This window comes from Entamoeba invadens (assembly GCF_000330505.1).
Source record: "Entamoeba invadens IP1 unplaced genomic scaffold scaff_1105074724332, whole genome shotgun sequence".
Lineage (NCBI taxonomy): Eukaryota > Evosea > Mastigamoebida > Endamoebidae > Entamoeba > Entamoeba invadens.
This window is the reverse complement of record NW_004191636.1, coordinates 11,773-29,060: the sequence shown is the minus strand read 5'-3', so window position 1 is coordinate 29,060 and position 17,288 is coordinate 11,773. Positions and strand designations below refer to the sequence as shown.

The 17,288-nt window shown below is 36.0% G+C and overlaps 7 protein-coding genes across 7 annotated transcripts; 5 read left to right on the top strand and 2 right to left on the bottom strand.

The window, feature by feature from the left end:
- Nucleotides 1-63: 63 nt before the first annotated feature.
- Nucleotides 64-1,152, bottom strand: EIN_197400 (hypothetical protein; the record flags this gene model as incomplete). Its single annotated transcript, XM_004183125.1, has 1 exon — nucleotides 64-1,152. A coding segment is annotated over one exon (1,089 nt), but the record flags the coding sequence as incomplete, so codon positions are not given.
- Nucleotides 1,153-1,362: 210 nt separating this feature from the next.
- Nucleotides 1,363-2,841, top strand: EIN_197390 (phenylalanyl-tRNA synthetase alpha chain B, putative; the record flags this gene model as incomplete). Its single annotated transcript, XM_004183124.1, has 1 exon — nucleotides 1,363-2,841. The coding sequence occupies one exon, from the start codon at nucleotides 1,363-1,365 to the stop codon at nucleotides 2,839-2,841; it is 1,479 nt and encodes a 492-aa protein (XP_004183172.1).
- A 676-nt stretch (nucleotides 2,842-3,517) lies between these two features.
- EIN_197380 (membrane-bound O-acyltransferase domain containing protein, putative) lies at nucleotides 3,518-5,008 on the bottom strand (the record flags this gene model as incomplete). Its single annotated transcript, XM_004183123.1, has 1 exon — nucleotides 3,518-5,008. The coding sequence occupies one exon, from the start codon at nucleotides 5,006-5,008 to the stop codon at nucleotides 3,518-3,520; it is 1,491 nt and encodes a 496-aa protein (XP_004183171.1).
- A 1,417-nt stretch (nucleotides 5,009-6,425) lies between these two features.
- On the top strand, nucleotides 6,426-9,263 carry EIN_197370 (podocan precursor, putative; the record flags this gene model as incomplete). The annotated part of the gene is made up of 4 exons (XM_004183122.1): nucleotides 6,426-6,545; nucleotides 6,672-6,989; nucleotides 7,042-8,721; nucleotides 8,766-9,263. The coding sequence occupies 4 exons, from the start codon at nucleotides 6,426-6,428 to the stop codon at nucleotides 9,261-9,263; spliced, it is 2,616 nt and encodes an 871-aa protein (XP_004183170.1).
- Nucleotides 9,264-9,405: 142 nt separating this feature from the next.
- Nucleotides 9,406-11,148, top strand: EIN_197360 (WD-repeat protein, putative; the record flags this gene model as incomplete). The annotated part of the gene is made up of 1 exon (XM_004183121.1): nucleotides 9,406-11,148. The coding sequence occupies one exon, from the start codon at nucleotides 9,406-9,408 to the stop codon at nucleotides 11,146-11,148; it is 1,743 nt and encodes a 580-aa protein (XP_004183169.1).
- Nucleotides 11,149-11,795: 647 nt separating this feature from the next.
- On the top strand, nucleotides 11,796-13,043 carry EIN_197350 (hypothetical protein; the record flags this gene model as incomplete). The annotated part of the gene is made up of 2 exons (XM_004183120.1): nucleotides 11,796-11,819; nucleotides 11,862-13,043. 2 exons carry the CDS (start codon nucleotides 11,796-11,798, stop codon nucleotides 13,041-13,043), a joined length of 1,206 nt encoding a protein of 401 aa, XP_004183168.1.
- Nucleotides 13,044-13,804: 761 nt separating this feature from the next.
- EIN_197340 (cysteine proteinase 3 precursor, putative) lies at nucleotides 13,805-14,749 on the top strand (the record flags this gene model as incomplete). Its single annotated transcript, XM_004183119.1, has 1 exon — nucleotides 13,805-14,749. The coding sequence occupies one exon, from the start codon at nucleotides 13,805-13,807 to the stop codon at nucleotides 14,747-14,749; it is 945 nt and encodes a 314-aa protein (XP_004183167.1).
- Nucleotides 14,750-17,288: the final 2,539 nt, after the last annotated feature.

Genomic DNA, 17,288 nt, shown 5'->3' with positions numbered 1-17,288 from the left:
ACGCCATAGTGTTAAACACTCTTCAATATACCTTTTCGTGGCACTTTCATTGAACCGAGCAACCACACTTGAAACATATGCCTCGTTCTTCGTTTGTTTCTTCGTTGTATACTTCTTCCTCCCACTCAGTTGTTCCATTTTATTGAAAATTCTGTGGATGGGCGATAATTTTCTGTCGACCACTTCTGGTACATATAACAGATCGACTGCGTTCTCTTTGAATGTCGCGTCACACCCTTTCCCATACTTCTTGTAGTCTTCTGGTAATATCAACACCGTCTTGTCGGTGTATTTCATTTTGTTCTTCTTTTCCTTCAGTTGAGAACAAAAGAAGGCAACCCATTTTTCAAATACCGTCTGTGTGATACAAATAGTACAGTCTTCACAGATTTTTACGTTCTTCTTTTTCATGGTTATAACTTCGTCCCTGTCCTCTTCATTTTCTGAAACATGGTAGAGGGGTAGCGTTTGACCATCCGCACATATACAACAAAAAAAATTCGACTCTTTGCTCTTTCGTGTCAGAAACATCTTCTGAGGCGCACCAACACCAAACGCCATGATGAACCGTTCACCGCGTTTCTCTTGGAACCCAAACTCGTCTGCATTAAACACAAAACTCGGGTTGATGTTCTCGACTTTGTTTTTAAGTTCATTACAAAAATCACAGAGAACGTCATTGGTCGGCTCAGGAAGGTCACGACTGATTTTGGTCTTTCGAAGGTCGAGAGGGATGTCGTCGAAGCTTAACGTGACTCCATCACAACAATCCTCCACGTAACATATGATAGCATTCTCTGTTATCGCAACTCTTTGTGCAGCAAGACTCTCTGCAAGTAATACTATCTCCGCAATTACTTGTTGTTTTGTTTTAAGGACAAGTGTCTCAGTGTTATCTGTTGTGACTGTTGTGTCATTCTCCGCCGCAGTTTCCGTCTTCGACGAGTCCAAAGAAATGACTTCCTTTGTGATATCCAACACTCGAGTTATTTCGTCGTAAGTCGCAACGGGGCACAAGCTCTGCAAATTGTGAATTTGTTCTTCAAGAGATTTACTATTTTTGAACGCCTCTCTTTCTGTCGCTCGTTTAAACATTTCGCGAAGACCAATGGCCACTGTATCAAAGTGGAACACTGCTTTGATGCTTGCCATTCCCAATAAAGAGTTTTTCGAGCCTCAAAGACAATACTTTAACTATAATAAGAAACTATTTATTTTATTATACAAGGTATAGAATAAAACTAGTAAATAAACTAGTTTGAATTATTTAGAAAATACCAAAAAAGAAGCTCTGACGTTGTCTTGACTCAACAGGAGTAAACTTGTATTAGAAACCCTAAATAGGAACTTTGACAGAGCCGAATGGCAGCGAAAGATTTGATACTGGAGACGTTAGATGCACAAGAGAGCATTGTGTCCGCATACGACTTTGCTCAGGAAAAGAAATTGGCGTATGACAATACCTTTATTGGAGCCATCAAATCATTAGACGCGGCGAACATAGTCAAGTCCGAAATGAAAAAAGTTTCAAAGCAAATTGTCACCAAAAATGCGGAAGACGTTTTGTCGAATGGAAGTGAGGAATTTAGACTTTTCCAAGCAATCTCAAAAGACGGCTCCGCAAAGGCCGACCTTGAAAAATTGGCATATTACAGAACAGGGTTTGCGGAAGGCATGAAACTTAAAATCATCAAATTAGACGGACAAAAGGTAGTTCGCCTTGTTGAGACTTTTGAGGACACAACACAACAGTCACTTAAAGAAGTCTTGGCTGGCAGACAAGCCACCAAAAACGAAGAAGTCATATTCAAGCGAAGAAAGTTTTTGAAACAAGAGACAATGACTGATTATGTCTTAACTCGTGGTGAAATGTTCAATAAGAGATCAAAGCCAGTGACCAATTTGACGACGGAAATGCTTCAAAATGGGTCGTGGAAAGATGCGAATTGGAAGGAATATAACACTGAAGCCAATGGTATATACCCGAAGGGGGGGTCGAGACACCAACTCTCGAAAGTCAGAGAAAACTTCAAGAACATCTTCTTAGAGATGGGCTTTGAGGAAATGCCAACTGACATGTATGTCGAGAGCAGTTTCTGGAATTTCGACTCATTGTACCAACCACAACAACATCCAGCAAGAGACGCACAAGACACTTTCTTCTTAGAAGCGCCTGCTAAGACGAGTGCTGCTGATATGGAGCCAGACTATGTTGCTAAAGTGAAAAAAGTACATTCTGTGGGGGACTATGGATCCATTGGATGGAGATCAGACTGGAAAGAGGAAGAAGCTGAGAAGTGTATTTTGCGAACGCACACGACTGCAGTGAGTTCGCGTGTTTTAGCAAAATTGGCCAAAAAAGCAAAGGAAGACGGCGAGTTCAAACCAATCAAGTGTTTCTCCATTGACCGAGTCTTCCGTAATGAAACCGTCGACCAAACGCACTTGGCGGAGTTCCATCAAATCGAAGGATTTATAGCAGATAAAAACATTGGACTTGCTCAATTGATTGCGGTGATCAAAGAGTTCTTCACTAAGATGGGTCTTCCCGACGTCAAATTCAAACCGGCATACAACCCATACACCGAGCCCTCTATGGAGATTTTCGCGTACCACGCGGGTCTCAAAAAGTATGTTGAAGTTGGCAATTCTGGTGTCTTCAGACCAGAGATGCTCAGAACAATGGGTGTTCCTGAGGACATTTCAGTCATCGCTTGGGGATTTGGTCTTGAGCGACCCACCATGATTTCTTATGGTATTAAATCAATCCGATCTATTTTCGGCCCAAGAACAGACTTGGAGTTCATTAAGAACAGTGAAATCTGCACGTATGGCATTTAATTGATGGGTCTTTTGTCTTTAATTGTTTATATATTAATTATTGAAAACTATGGAATAACATTGAAAAATTCTTGTTATTCAAAATGTTTTTCTTCTTCACAAATTAATAAGAGCATTATCAGTTCAGAGCATCCAACTCGAAAAATCAGAGAATGGAGTGGGTTTTGTTAGGTGTAATGATGTTTGGGCTCAGTTATGGAGTTGATTGTAAGTGTTTGAATCAGGTGAGTAGGACGCATTGTGTTGAATGTACGCCTGGCTGTCACACCAATTTGGTATATTATGGGACTTCTCCGCATTTCGAGTGTTTCCCCGATGATGTAATAGGCACTGACAACAAAGTAATTACCGTCGTTCAAAAGAGTGAATCGGTGATAACAGTGACACTTCGTTTCATCTGTAGTGGTCTTTTATTATTCGAGTTATTAGGGACAGTGTATTACTATCTTAGAAGTAGACAATTTTCTGTTGACATAATTCCTCTCTATTGGATATGGGAGAAGTTATTTGGGTGGATATCTGATTTGATTCTCATCCTCATAAATAATGGTCGTGCCACCGCTCCTCGTTTCTAATTTTTAACTCACTTGAAGTATTTTTCTTTCTTACTTTCTTATTGTTTTCCCCTCTCACCGCACTCAACCAAAAAAAGAACAAAAATAGTGAATGTAATATCTTACTCGTCTTTCGCCTTTGGGCTTCCCACATTCTCCTCAGTCCTTTTCTTCTCTTCTTTCCCCTCTTCATTCTTCATCTCTTTCTTTGTCGCGCTTTCCTTGAGATTCCTTTGTTGACTTCCTTTGTCATCCCAATAAGATGCAGGAAGTGGAGGTATCACAAACTGCAATACGTACATCGCGGCAAGCATCACATAGAAGTAGAAATACAGGTTCGTCCACGCCTTCCAGACATACGAAAATGCCATCAAGTTGAATGCAATGTGACAGAAGATCATCAACATGAGGGACAAGAACATCCCAACAACTTGCCACACCCAATACAACTTGCTCTTCTTGTTAATATACGTGTTGATGATTCTCAAAAACCTCCTCGAACAGAATTCATATGGAATTCCGCAACAGAAGAAGAAGAGTAAGTACCCCGGGTATAACCCATGCCAGAACGCATTCATGATATACGTCAAAGCATGTCGCGCAAGCCAACCCCAGCTATCGGGGACAATATCATTGACTACAGAAGTGACCCAATCAACTATCCCCAAATTCCAGTTCGATGCAAACATCTTAAGTCCGCGCGCAGTTAAGATCTTGGTGATTCGGATGTTCCTGAACTTCGCAAACTTCTCCTGCCCTTTCTCCGTGACGTAATATGATATGCCACACCCAACACACGCCAGTTCGCCAGCCACAAACATGAATAGGTATTTCGACATGTTTGTGTAGTGTGCGACAAGTAAGTATCCAAGTCGATAGAGGAACGTTTGTTGGACAAAATCGTCAGTCATGACATATGTAAATTCCACTGGCGATGTCACACCACAGCAGTAGATAACAAAGAGTTCGATTAGTCTTGTGATGAAGGCCTTGGTAGTTATAGTGACTGGAATCTGTTTATTAGGGAACATCGACAAGTCTAAATATTTGTAGAACGTGTTGAAATCGACATTGGGACCAATGAGCATCCCTGGAAGGTGATAGCAATAAGCAAATAAGTCTGTCAGTGAAGGGTCTTCTTTCATGACCAAGTGTTTGTGACGGGGCTTCACTTCATTTTCTGGCCTGAAAGATAAGGAGCGATCCCAAGTGATACAACTCAGTCGTACAATGAGCATCATTTGTAATATTGTCCAGTCTGTTGAATAGATTAAATAGAAGTTATACATTCTCCACGCATGGCCGTATAAGACGTAAATGAATTGAATTATGAGATTGAGGTAATGTGCGTATGGGTATTTGACTGTCTTCATTAAAATGTATGTGATAAGAATAGATAGTGTACCATGGAGCATATACTCTTGGAAACATATCCATTGAGATATCACAGATGTCAATATAATAAACCAGACTCTGGCAGTCCGATTTGTTATGTGTCGACTCACTAAACTCAGTGGAACCGGAGCTATAAATAGCAACGCCACTGTAAAATAGTGTGGTGTGATTGTTGGGATGTTATTCCAAAGTGTCAGTATTGTCTCTGATATCCCCATTCGAGAATTCTTATTTTTAAGTTCACTCTCGAAAGGAAAAAACAACCACAATCGTCCGTGTTTTGACAGACGACAGCAAGAGATCCAATAAGCTTTTTTTTACTATTTTATTATAGTTATAAAATCATTCTAAAACTATAAATTAATGGGGATACTTGCGAATAATTTTGAATGTTAATAAGTTATTTGGTTGAAAAAATGAAAAAACACGAATAATTGGATTGATGATGAAAAGGTGCTAAACTTTTTATAATTGTTTTTTAGGCTAAAAAAACATTTATTAAAACTTTTTTGGAATTAAAAAAAACAATCGATGATCCTATTTTTATTTTTTCCAAATTAAATATTGTTGTTTGATTTGGAATAATTAAAATTATTGTTTTGTTTTTTTTAAATAAAATATTGTTTTAATTAAATTAACTATAATATATATAAATTGTTTAACATAATAACAAAAATAATAATTGTATTTATTGTTTAAATTAATTGAACATTTGTTATTACATTAAAAAACAAAAATTTTTGTTTTTTTAAAATACAAATGTTATTGAGCATATTCTCTCAACACAAAAAAGTTAAAGTTATTTATTAACTCAAGAATTTAACAATAACTTTAAATAAAATTGAATATTTTTTAACAAATAGAGTCATTTGCTAAACGTTGTCTGCCGATTTTTAGACCATTATAAATGGAATATTTCGGGAATTTTTTTGAAAAACCCCAAAATCATTGTTTCAATATTTTTCCCAGTTTTTTTTCATTTTTACCCAATTCCCGTTTTTTTAAAACAAAAATCAATTATTTTTTGTCAAAAAGACAACTTTTGGGGAACAGACAACCTTGTTAGACTGACTCTATAATTTATTTTACTAAATATTATTATTATTTTAAATTATATATTTAAAACGGACGTTTTATCAAAGAAATATATTTAATTAAAAAAAATAATTTAAACTACTATAATTAACCAATCAACAACTAATTGTCGAAGTTAAATTGATTATATCAAAGAATTATTTTTTAATTTATTTTTTTTAATAATTTAAATTATAATAAATTTTTTTTTAATTAAAATCAAATACGAAAATCCCGTTTTGTTAAGTCAAATATTCACTTTTTAAATGCTTTTTTATTTATTTATAACTACTAATTATAAAACTATAATTATTGTTATTTAATAAAAACAGAACGAAGTTCAAAATTTGACCATTTTGAGTTTTCAAGTGACAGAAAATGCGGAATGCAACCAAACGAGATTATTTGAGCGACAAACACACAAGAGAAAACAAATAAAAAGGCACAGTCAAGCAAATGCTCTTTGAACGACCGCAAACAAATAAAAAAAAACAAAATCGAAAAAAAGTGCCAAAAATATAAAATCAAAATTTAGATCAAACTATTCAACTCGAAAACAAAATGAGTCAAGAGAAACAACACTATAACAAAAAGAATTCGGGACTGAAGTTGTTTCCCAAAGACTGTCTTGGACAATCAGGAACTATCGTTTCAATCGACCTTTCCAACAATGACATTTCAGTTTGCCTTTCTTTCTTTCTTCAAACGAAGAATAATTAAATGAACTTCACAAACGATGTAAAACTATCGAAAAACTATATTTATTTTATAAATAAACTAATAATGGTCACAATGAGTAACAAGTAGGTTCTTCCAAAGGAAATGGGCGTCTTCAAGGGCCTCACCCACTTTAGAATGATGGCAAATAAAATCAACGCGTTGCCACTGTCGTTTGCCACGCTGACTGGAATCCGGCATCTTGACTTAAATGCGAATCAGTTTACGACGTTTCCAACACAAATCAGCACACTGACCGGACTGGAAGAACTTCAGATGATTCAAAACCAAATGACGGAGATTCCCGAGTGCATTGGCAACTTGACTAAGTTACAAAGAATCTCATTCACTGCAAACTTTCTGAAAACACTTCCCGTTTCTTTAGCGAAATGCACTGATATGAATTACGTTTGTTTGTTACAACTTAACTAATATAGTATGGTAGAGTACTAAGAAGAAGATAGAACTCACAAGTAACGAATTTGAGAAATTTCCAGAGGTTGTATGTCAGTTGTCAAAAGTCACAATTTTAATGCTCCAACAGAACCAATTAAAAGACGTTCCGTCATCGATCAGTAAGTTGGAGAGGATGTCGGGGTTATACCTTTCGACAAACAATTTCGACAAATTTCCTGAAACCATTTGTAAGTGCCCATCGTTGACACAACTCGAAATCGATAACAACAATTTTGTCGATATCCCCGACTCACTCTCTCTCCTCACAAAATTGAAAACTCTGATCATTAACAAGTCATTTGTGTCGTGTTTGAATACTATCGACGCAATGTCAAGTCTGTGCCAGATAGTGATGTCGGACACTAAGTGTATGTTCCTCCCCGACTTGTCAACTAACTCCAAATTGACATCATTGATCGTTATAAGAGGGTGCCTTAACGAGGTCAAGTCACTTCCACCAAATTGCTCTTGCAGATTTGGTGGAAACAGTATTGAGTCAATCGAATTTCCAGAGAACGGCGTCGTACAGTATATGATCCTCGCAAACAACAAGCTGACGTGTTCACCGGACTTGTCAATGTTATCGAAAATCTCGCGACTCGACTTGTCCCAAAACAGAATCACATGGTTTGACGATAAGACGTGCCACCCCACGTTACAACAGTTGGACGTCAGTTGTAATCCGTTAGTCGAGTTTCCAGTCTGTCTTTCTCGATGTGTCTCATTGAAAACACTGAACGTCTCGGACTGTCATTTATTCGATATTCCAACCAACGTCTTGGCGTCTCTATCGAATCTTGAAAATCTGTATTTAGCGTGTAACCACTTAAGTTCATTGGAGAGTCTGAGTGTCTCCACGAAGTTGAAAACACTCTACTTGCAGTCCAACAATTTACTCCACTTTCCACGGTGCGTCTGCAATTTGACGACACTCAAAACGTTGTTCCTTTCGAATAACTTGATCACCGTCATCCCCGACCAAATTTCTAAATTGAGTCAACTTGAAATACTCGACTTGTGCTGTAACTGCATTTTAGACATCGAGTGTTTGACTGCACTCTACAATTTGAAGGAATTGAATGTCGCGTTCAATTTCATCAAAACAATACCAGTCGGGTTCAGCCAAATGAAGAGCTTGAGCGCGATGAATATCAACGGAAACCAACTTTCACTGAAGGAAAAGATCCCACACCTCGAGAAGAAGTTCGACTTCTTCCAAGTGCAAATTCCAGTCCTCAAAACACCGAAAGACGAGGTCGACGGCGCAACAACTATCCTTTCGACAACAGTTTTTGCGGATAAGAAGGTAGTCAAAACGTTTAATATGCCATCGGAGACGTACCAATTCTTGACTCTGAAGACGGCGAACGGAGTGTTGTCAGAAGATGAACACCCGATTGAAGTTGGGAGCAGTGAAATGAAAGGGCGTCGACCATCAATGCAAGACACGACATTTGAAATCAAAAATTTCATGATGAAAGGGTTTCATATGATCGGGCTGTTTGATGGCCATGGAGGAGATAATGTCTCTAAAATGGCATCAGCGATGTTCCCGACTGTCTTTGCGAATCAGCTGCAAGCTCAGGTCAAAAGGAGTCTTTCGAAAAAGAAAATAGAACCGGAGAATTATATAGACAATTGGGTGAAAACGGCATTCAGTGAGACGTATGAAATACTTAACAAAGTTTGTGTTTTTGACGGTGCGAGGAACAAAGGAGTAACAGGTAGAATGTCGAGAATCAGAAATACACGGACGGATCAGCGGCGGTCGTTGTCTTGATCACGCCACAGAAATTGTACTGCGCAAACTGCGGAGACTCCCGCGCACTTTTGGTCCAGAAAAACACTGAAATCCCAATGTCCGTCGACCACAAACCAACACATCCAAACGAGTTGAGAAGAATCCGGAAGAACAACGGGTACGTCGACAAAAGTGGAAGACTTAATGGTGAAGTCGGGTTGGCGCGAGCACTGGGCGATTTAAGGTGCCACCCCGCACTCACTGCCGAACCAGAAGTTTTGACATATAACAGGAGCGGAGAGGATTTGGCCATTGTTATGGCGTGTGATGGTGTTTGGGATGTCTTTGAGAATGTAACTGTTGCGAGGATGGTTAGAGAACGATTGAGTATGCCACGGGTCGCTGACATTGCTTGTTTCTTAAGGGACGCGGCACACTTCAATGACAGTGGGGATAACATCAGCTCCATTGTTGTCCGACTTTAAGTTCCATTGATATCTTGTTTGCTATAAGTTCTACTTCTTTCTAGTGTTTTAGATTATAACAAAATAATAATAATAATTCAATTATAATACATATATTAATTATAATAATTAAATGTCGCTAAGATAATCCAAGAAATACAGAATGAAGAAAAATTATGAACAACACGAAGCCGAAAGACTGACTAAATTGGAAATGGGGGAGATAACAAAGCTGGTGTCCTCAGACCCAAGTTTTGTTTCTAATGGAATGATCACGGAAGATATTAAGTACTACATAAGTCTTAAAGAACTGAAGTTGTCGGGTGTTGATTTGAAAACCCTAGACGGTGAGGTTTTACCAAAGTCTTTAGAAAAGATCAATTGTAGAGACAACCAAATAACATCACTACAAAATATGACGAAACTGACGAACTTAAAGAGTCTGAACGTGTCGGATAACCCTTTAAAATATGTTGGAGAACTCCCACTACTTAACTCGTTAAAAATGAAGTTTTGCCCATTTTGTGATATCAAAAATGTTATTCGGACGTTGTACACAATGACGACTCTGACGACCTTGTCACTTCCAAAATCGTTAATACTTGAGCCGCTTGAGCCCGCCATGATTATGGAATTACTGACTTTACAACGAGTCCCCAATAAATTTCTTAAGGCAGAAATTAAGTTTTATAAAAAGATATTACAAACAAAGATTCCTTCAATTTTAGACAGTGACGTGTACATCCGAATACTTATATTATACCTCCCGTTATTAATCAAATTTGACGATGAAACAATTGATTACAAAGCAAGGCAGTTGATTGCAGAAACAGTCAAGGCAGAGTTTTCACTGGAAAGTGCTGTCATCCCAAATCTCTTCTTCTTTAATAGAAACAAAACAGAAGCTTCAAGTAGAGATCTGACTGACTATGTCGCGTCAACGTACGTATTTGGTGACACACACTTTGACAAGATATTTAATGGACATGACGATATAAGGCAGTTTGAATTTAACCCACACGTCCCTTCTACTTTACTTGTTGGGAAGATGAGTGGAGAACTTTTTATTGGAAACACTGAGACTAATAACATCCAAAATGTGATTTCACCATTTACATCACCAGCTTTTGGGATATGTTGGAACCCAAGAAACGACTTGAAGAACACGTGTGTATTGGGGAGTCGAGATGGACAACTTGCGTTCTTTGATTTTGACCGAAAGAATGATGCGGTGTTGGTGAAAGATGACTTCCAACATATTACAAGCGTACATATCAATAGCACTAGTACCAGAATAATCACTTCGGGACATGAAAATACAGTGAACCTTTTGGATTACACAACAGCTACCATTCTTAGAATTTTTGGAAATCTCCATAGGGAGAACGTGAATGTCGCAAAATTTGGAAATACGTCGCCAGATTTGTTTACAACGTGTTCGTTTGATTCGACTGCTTGTGTGTGGGACTTACGGACGGATTGTGTAAACCCAGTTATTCAATATGATTCAGAAGCGCCACTTATAACAACTATATTTTCACCAGACGACCGAAGCGTGTTAATTGCTGGGGTTGACAATTATGTTGTTGATGTTGATTTGCGAAGTGTAAGGGGTGTTGCGATGAAACTGGAGAGAAGGTGGAGTGTTGAGGATTTTTCAAGAGCCTATTATTGCAATGGCGGAAGTGCGGTAGTTGTATCACACACAAATGAGGATGTACTGCATGTCTGTAGAAAGTATGATGGGAAAAGAATTGTGGACTGTGTTCTTGATAGCAGTGAACAAACTCCAGATATTGCATTTTTGACTGTGAGAAGTGACCCATTTAAAGATTTCAATTTTGTTGCACTCACTATGTCCGAATTTGTTGATACCATGAATTTATATCAATGCACGCTCATCTAGTAAATGTAAAAGACTGTATAAATTATTGTGATCAATTTCTTTGTTTTAAAGTGTCTTTATGTGTGTCAAATAAGGTTTTTAAGTCTTTTCCTTAAATGTTTTTTGACCGTATTTGATATAATAATTGTTTAAAATAAATCAGAAAGTAGAAGGATAGAAACACTCAACATAAGTTTGAGTTTTTGTACCCATCAATTCTGGTCTTAAATATTTATTTTTTTTCTAGAAGCTATCATCTACACTAAATTTAGATACAAGATTTTACATTTGTTAAAACTTCGATTTATTGACAAAAGAAGTGACTCAAGAAATAAGTTGGATTATTCTGCGGCTGTTCATAAGAAAACGCACTATGTTGACTAATTTATTAAAGACGACGATTAAAATAATAAAAACCTAAAATGAATTAAAAACATCCCAGAAAATGTAAACAGTAAACAGTTGTCAAAATGCCATTTGATAAAAATCAGAAGTTAATTTTTTTATTTATCCAAAAAATAATTATTTATTTCTAATAAAAAAAATTATAATAATAAAAATACAAAAGAAGTTGAAAAGTAGAGTAAATTCCGAAGAAGTTATTTGATAGAGGTACATTTGCCAAAGCAGATATATAAAGATTCCACCCGAACTAATACACAACAGAAATGACATCACTGAACTCTCTTGTTGTTTGTTTTTAATCTGAACTGATTCAAGTGATTAACGATTAGTACGACTTTCCAGTTGTAGCTGAAAAGATGGACGATGTAGTCACATTGACAAAAATGTACATTACATATTTCAAAGACAGGGCCGCTCTTGAAAACGTGTATGGTAAGGGAATTAACTACCAAGGCTCTGCCCCAGTCAAGTCAGGGATATTTCACAGCAGATCAAACCCAATTGAAAAAACAGACCCTTCACTGAAAGAGGTTTTGAACAAATTGAACGAACATTCAATTAACATTGGAAGAGCACACTTAAACACCTCTGCTTTAATCACAAACGAAATCATCAAGCCCATGGAAGTTATGGTGAAGAATCTCGAGACAGGCAAGAAGAAGTTGGTCAGAGACGCTCTGAAGGAAATCAATTATCACAAGGCACAATCTGCTTCTGCAGCCAAGTTAAATGCAAACTACCTCAAAATGATGACAGAGTATAGAGCAAGTGTTGAATTGGAAACTGTTCTTACTGGTCAACAGAAGCAGAAACAACATACAAGAGTTGTCAGAAACGCAGCGAAAGTGAAGAAAATCCGAAGTGACTTGAAGGCATGTCTTGATAAGGTAGAGAATTTACGAGTGGAAATCTACGAATTCAAAATACCTCAAATCCTTAAAATATGCAACCAGTTGATTTCTAACCATTACGACTCTTTTAAGGAAGCTGTCAGCTGCTACATTGCATCGTGTGGAGATTTGTGCAAGATCAGAGTGGAAGCTGTCGAAGCAATGAACAAATGCATTGAAAATCTGTCTTTCCCAAAAGACTTGGAAATGTTTGCCACTCACAATTGCAAGATGACTCCAATTGAGACAATTTCAATGGTATTTACTGATGACCTTCCTGACGATTTGAAAGAAACTGCTGATAAAGAAGAAGTCATTGATTTAAAAACGAAGGAAGAAAAAGACATGAAGGACAAAGATGAAAAGGTTAACATGGAAAAAGCACAATTGGTGTTTGAAGAATCTTTGTCTCAAGCCGATATGGATGAAGAGTTTGCTTTTATTGCTTTGAGAAGAATGATTGGAGGAGAAGAAGTCTGTTTGGAATGCCCACAAAAGGAAAAGAGCAAGGAAGACGTCAAAGAGATAATTAAAGATATTATGAAAGAGCCATCAAATGTTGTGGAAACTAAAATGGATGACAAAGATGAGCCAAAGTACTCAGACGAAGAAGCGTATTAACTTATCTATTTATAACACATGGTTTAATAATCTATTTAATTACTTTAAACAAAAAAAATTGGTATTTATGATTTTTATTATTATTAATTAATTAATTAATTAATAATAATATCTTATTATCATTATTAAAAATCAAAATATATTAAACAAGAACTAAAAATTACTTTGTTAAAAAAAGTTTATGAGATTTTAAAATAGTTTTTAGTGTTTTTTTTTGACAAGATTGAAATTATTAGAAATTCTAGTATTTTAATCAATGAGAAATTTTAATAAAAACAAATATAAAAATAATAATAATTTATAATTAAGACAAATAAATAAACAGTTAAAAATTGGAAAGAATAAGTCTTAAAATAAATGAATTGAAAAATATGACGAGAAGTAGTGCTTTAAGTGGGAAAGAATGTGAGTGGCTCAATTAAAATTTTATTCACAAGAATCATCGAACTAAAAAGATAATTTCGAAGAAAAAACTCAAAAATAAAAGCAAAAATATAAATAATACAAATAATACAATTGAATAGTAAAAGAATTAGAATAAAGTAGTAACAAAAAAGAAAGAAAGCGACGTGTTATTAGTTTTTACTTTTCTAAAATAGTGGAGAAGTGTAAAAAAACGAAAAGGTAGTAAAAGATACTAAAAAAGAGCCAAACCAAAATTGAATAAAAATAGGATGGAAAAGTAGATGTGGAAAGAAAATAATTGTTCTATAAATTACACGAATATAGTATAAAAAGGATGTTTTGAACTATGAATACCAATGTTCTGTTTGCTCATTGCGATAGCAGCTGCTGCTGATTTCAATGCTTGGAAATTGGCCAACAAGAAGCATTTCTCACTTGCTGAGAATTTGAGAAGACGTGCCATTTTCAACAAGAATGCCAAATTTGTTGAAGCATTCAACAAACAACACAGCTTCGAGTTGTCAGTTGACGGCCCATTTGCTGCACATACCAATGCTGAGTATCAGGCCATGTTGAAACCAATTCATTATGAACCATTCACTGGAAAGTCTGAAGTTCCAAAATCCGTCCCAGAATCAGTTGATTGGAGAGCACAAGGAAAAGTCCCAGCTGTTAGAGATCAAGCTCAATGTGGTTCATGCTACACTTTCTCCGCTTTGGCTTCAGTTGAGAACAGACTCCTCATTGCCGGATCCAAGAGATTCACAGTTGATACCATGGATCTTTCTGAACAACAATTGGTCGACTGCTCAACATCAGTTGGAAACAATGGATGTTCTGGTGGATCTCTTGTTATGACTTTCAGATACATCAAGACCAACGGAATCATGGCTGAATCTGACTACAAATACACTGCTACTGAAACCACCTGCGCCTATGACAAAACTAAGGTTGTTGCTCACATCTCTGGACAAAAATCAATTGCTCAAGGTGACGAAGCTGCTTTGACCGCTGCCGCTGTTGAAGGTGTTGTCTCAGTTGCTATTGATGCTTCTCGTGCTTCATTCCAATTGTACAAGAAGGGTGTCTATGACGAGGCTAAATGCTCATCAACTCAATTGGACCACGGAGTCGCTGTTGTTGGATATGGTGTTCAAGACGGATCTGACTACTACATCGTCAGAAACTCATGGGGTGCTTCATGGGGTTTGGACGGATACATTTTGATGTCAAGAAACAAAAATAACCAATGCGGTATCGCAACAGGCGCTGTTTATCCAACTGGTGTTGCTGATGCTTAATTCAGTCATCATTTTGATCATTTGTTTTATGTTTTCCTATTCTTTTTTTAAAATTACATAAGATGTTTATCAAACTTTATGCCATTAACCTGACTACAAGGACATGGTATACAGATAGCAGAAAATTTGGGTGTCAAGAATAAATTGGGTGTCAGATTGATTTTGAGTTATTTAATGGTTTTTCATATTTTTTGGGGGGAAAAAAAACGAAACCCATTTTTTACATTAACTAATCCCTAATTTATTTGACACCCAATTTATTCCTGACACCCTATTTTTCTACTATCTGTAGAATAATATAAAGGAATGGAAAAAACTCGTTTTTGATAATTTAATAGTAAAATGAAAATACAATTATGATTTTTGTATAGAGTCAGTCAAACAACGTTGTCTCATCGAAAATATTCCAAAATTTCAAGAACATTCCACAAACTATTGAGAATTGTAACAAAAAATTAAAAAAAATATTATTTTTTTATTTAAAAAATATTTTTAAATTATTAACTTTATAAAAAGAACTACAAAATAAAATTAAAAGATTCATTTATTACTCGGACACATTTTAATGCCTTGTTCAAAAACCCCGCCAAACGAACGATCTCAAGATGAGAGTAAATAAACTGTGAGAAAGTTCAATTTGATAATAATTAAATAATGGGAAGTTGTGGAAATACTCAGTAAATTGAAGACCGAGCGAAATATTTACATGGTTAGATGGGTCCATATTTAATGGAGGAGTATAAATATAACACATTATTCATAATTCAATCTTCTCGTTAATATAAAGACAGAATAAATAACGTAATTTGTCGATGTGTTGCAATGGAATAAAACAAATAAAACAGACCTTCAAAACACAAATGTTAATGTCTTTAAAAGTTTGACCTAACACTGAAACCAACCCTTCAGAAAAAAAATGTATTTAAACGTTTAATTAATAAAACTATATTTTTAATAACATAAAAATAATTTATCTAATAACATTTTAAATTATTAATAATAAATGAAATAATCATTATCAAAGTTGTGTAATTTTTACTCTCTCGTTTTTGAACAGGATAAAGCCATATGGTTCTTCTAGTTTTGAGTTGTCACGTTTCCGAGATTCTTGTCTCAAAGTTTTTAATACCTTTTTCATTGCCAATCTTTCACTGAGCCCTTCAAGAAGAAGCCCGTTTTTACACACATTTATTTCTTCTTCGTCAAAAAACCAATCAATTTTGGAACAAGACTTTGGCACAATCTCACACACAACATTCATATTGTCGAGTAGTCTTGGAACTAAACCACAAGCAACAAACGCTGCAATAACATTTTTCGTGGTTATGGCTTTTTGCCAAGAGTTTATTATTGATAGAATTTGAAGTGATTGATAAGACAAAGAAGAAAACGAATCTTTCATGAAACTTTTTTCAGATTCACACACTCTTTTCTGGTTGGCAAACACGGCAACATCGAGAACTTGCAATAAATGCGACGAATGACTCGGCATGAGCATGACACGAATGTTATTTCTGGACATTATATTCACCGAATGTCGACTCAAATGCGAACCATAACCATCAATGATGAATATGGCCACACCATAATAATCAAACATTTTTCTTTTTTCGTTTAATATTTTAACAAACACATTTTCAAGCCAATCCTCGAATAGATAAGTGTTCATAAATGCCTTTTTTGAGTATTTTAAAATGGCATTTTTCTTGGTCACTCCATTTTCTACAAGTTCCCTTTCAACACTTTTAGTAGAAACTATAAAGTATGGAGGTAACGCAGAACCATCCATACACACCACTCCAAGCATACTAGTTCTGTTACCATTGCGTGAAATAGGAATGTTAACCACATCTCTTGTCTCATCTGAAGATACAATAACAACGCTATCCATTTTATCGGCCCACTGCTGGAAGCCAGATTCGTCTCCATTAAAAATAAATGCTATTGGTACTCCAGTAACGTTTTCTGATAAGAGTTTAAAGTAAGTTTTAATTTTTTCGGGTTCAACTTCAACGCGTTCAATTTCCATACACTTTCCGGTTACTGTTTTAATATGTTTGTCTGTTGCAACGAAGTGATAGAGAGAATTTTTTGTTACATCTTCTCGACACAGTGTTGTCACAATAAAAAGCATTAAATCACTGTAACTCATTGGTACTTTATTTTTTTCACTTTCTTTAATTTGTTTAATCAAAGCATCTTTTTCTTCATCTGAAAACACTCCCTTTCTTCCCGATTTTCCCGGAAGCGTCTTTGCACGACGTATTTGCCTCCCCAAACATCTGCAGATATGTTGGAGGTAATACTCGCCATCAAAGTGTAAGTTATAAAATTGAACTTTTTAGACATGTATTCATGCATTCTAAACATTCATTGCCTTCTGTTTACTGCGTTAACATTTCTTGGGAGTCCCAAAAATCTCAAAGTCGCGTTCGTTACGTTGACCAATTCGTTTAGATATCCCATTTTTTCTAAATACAATTCCAATCCCCCGCAATCAAATTCGTCGTTATTTAACAGTTTTTCTATTTGGGGGTCA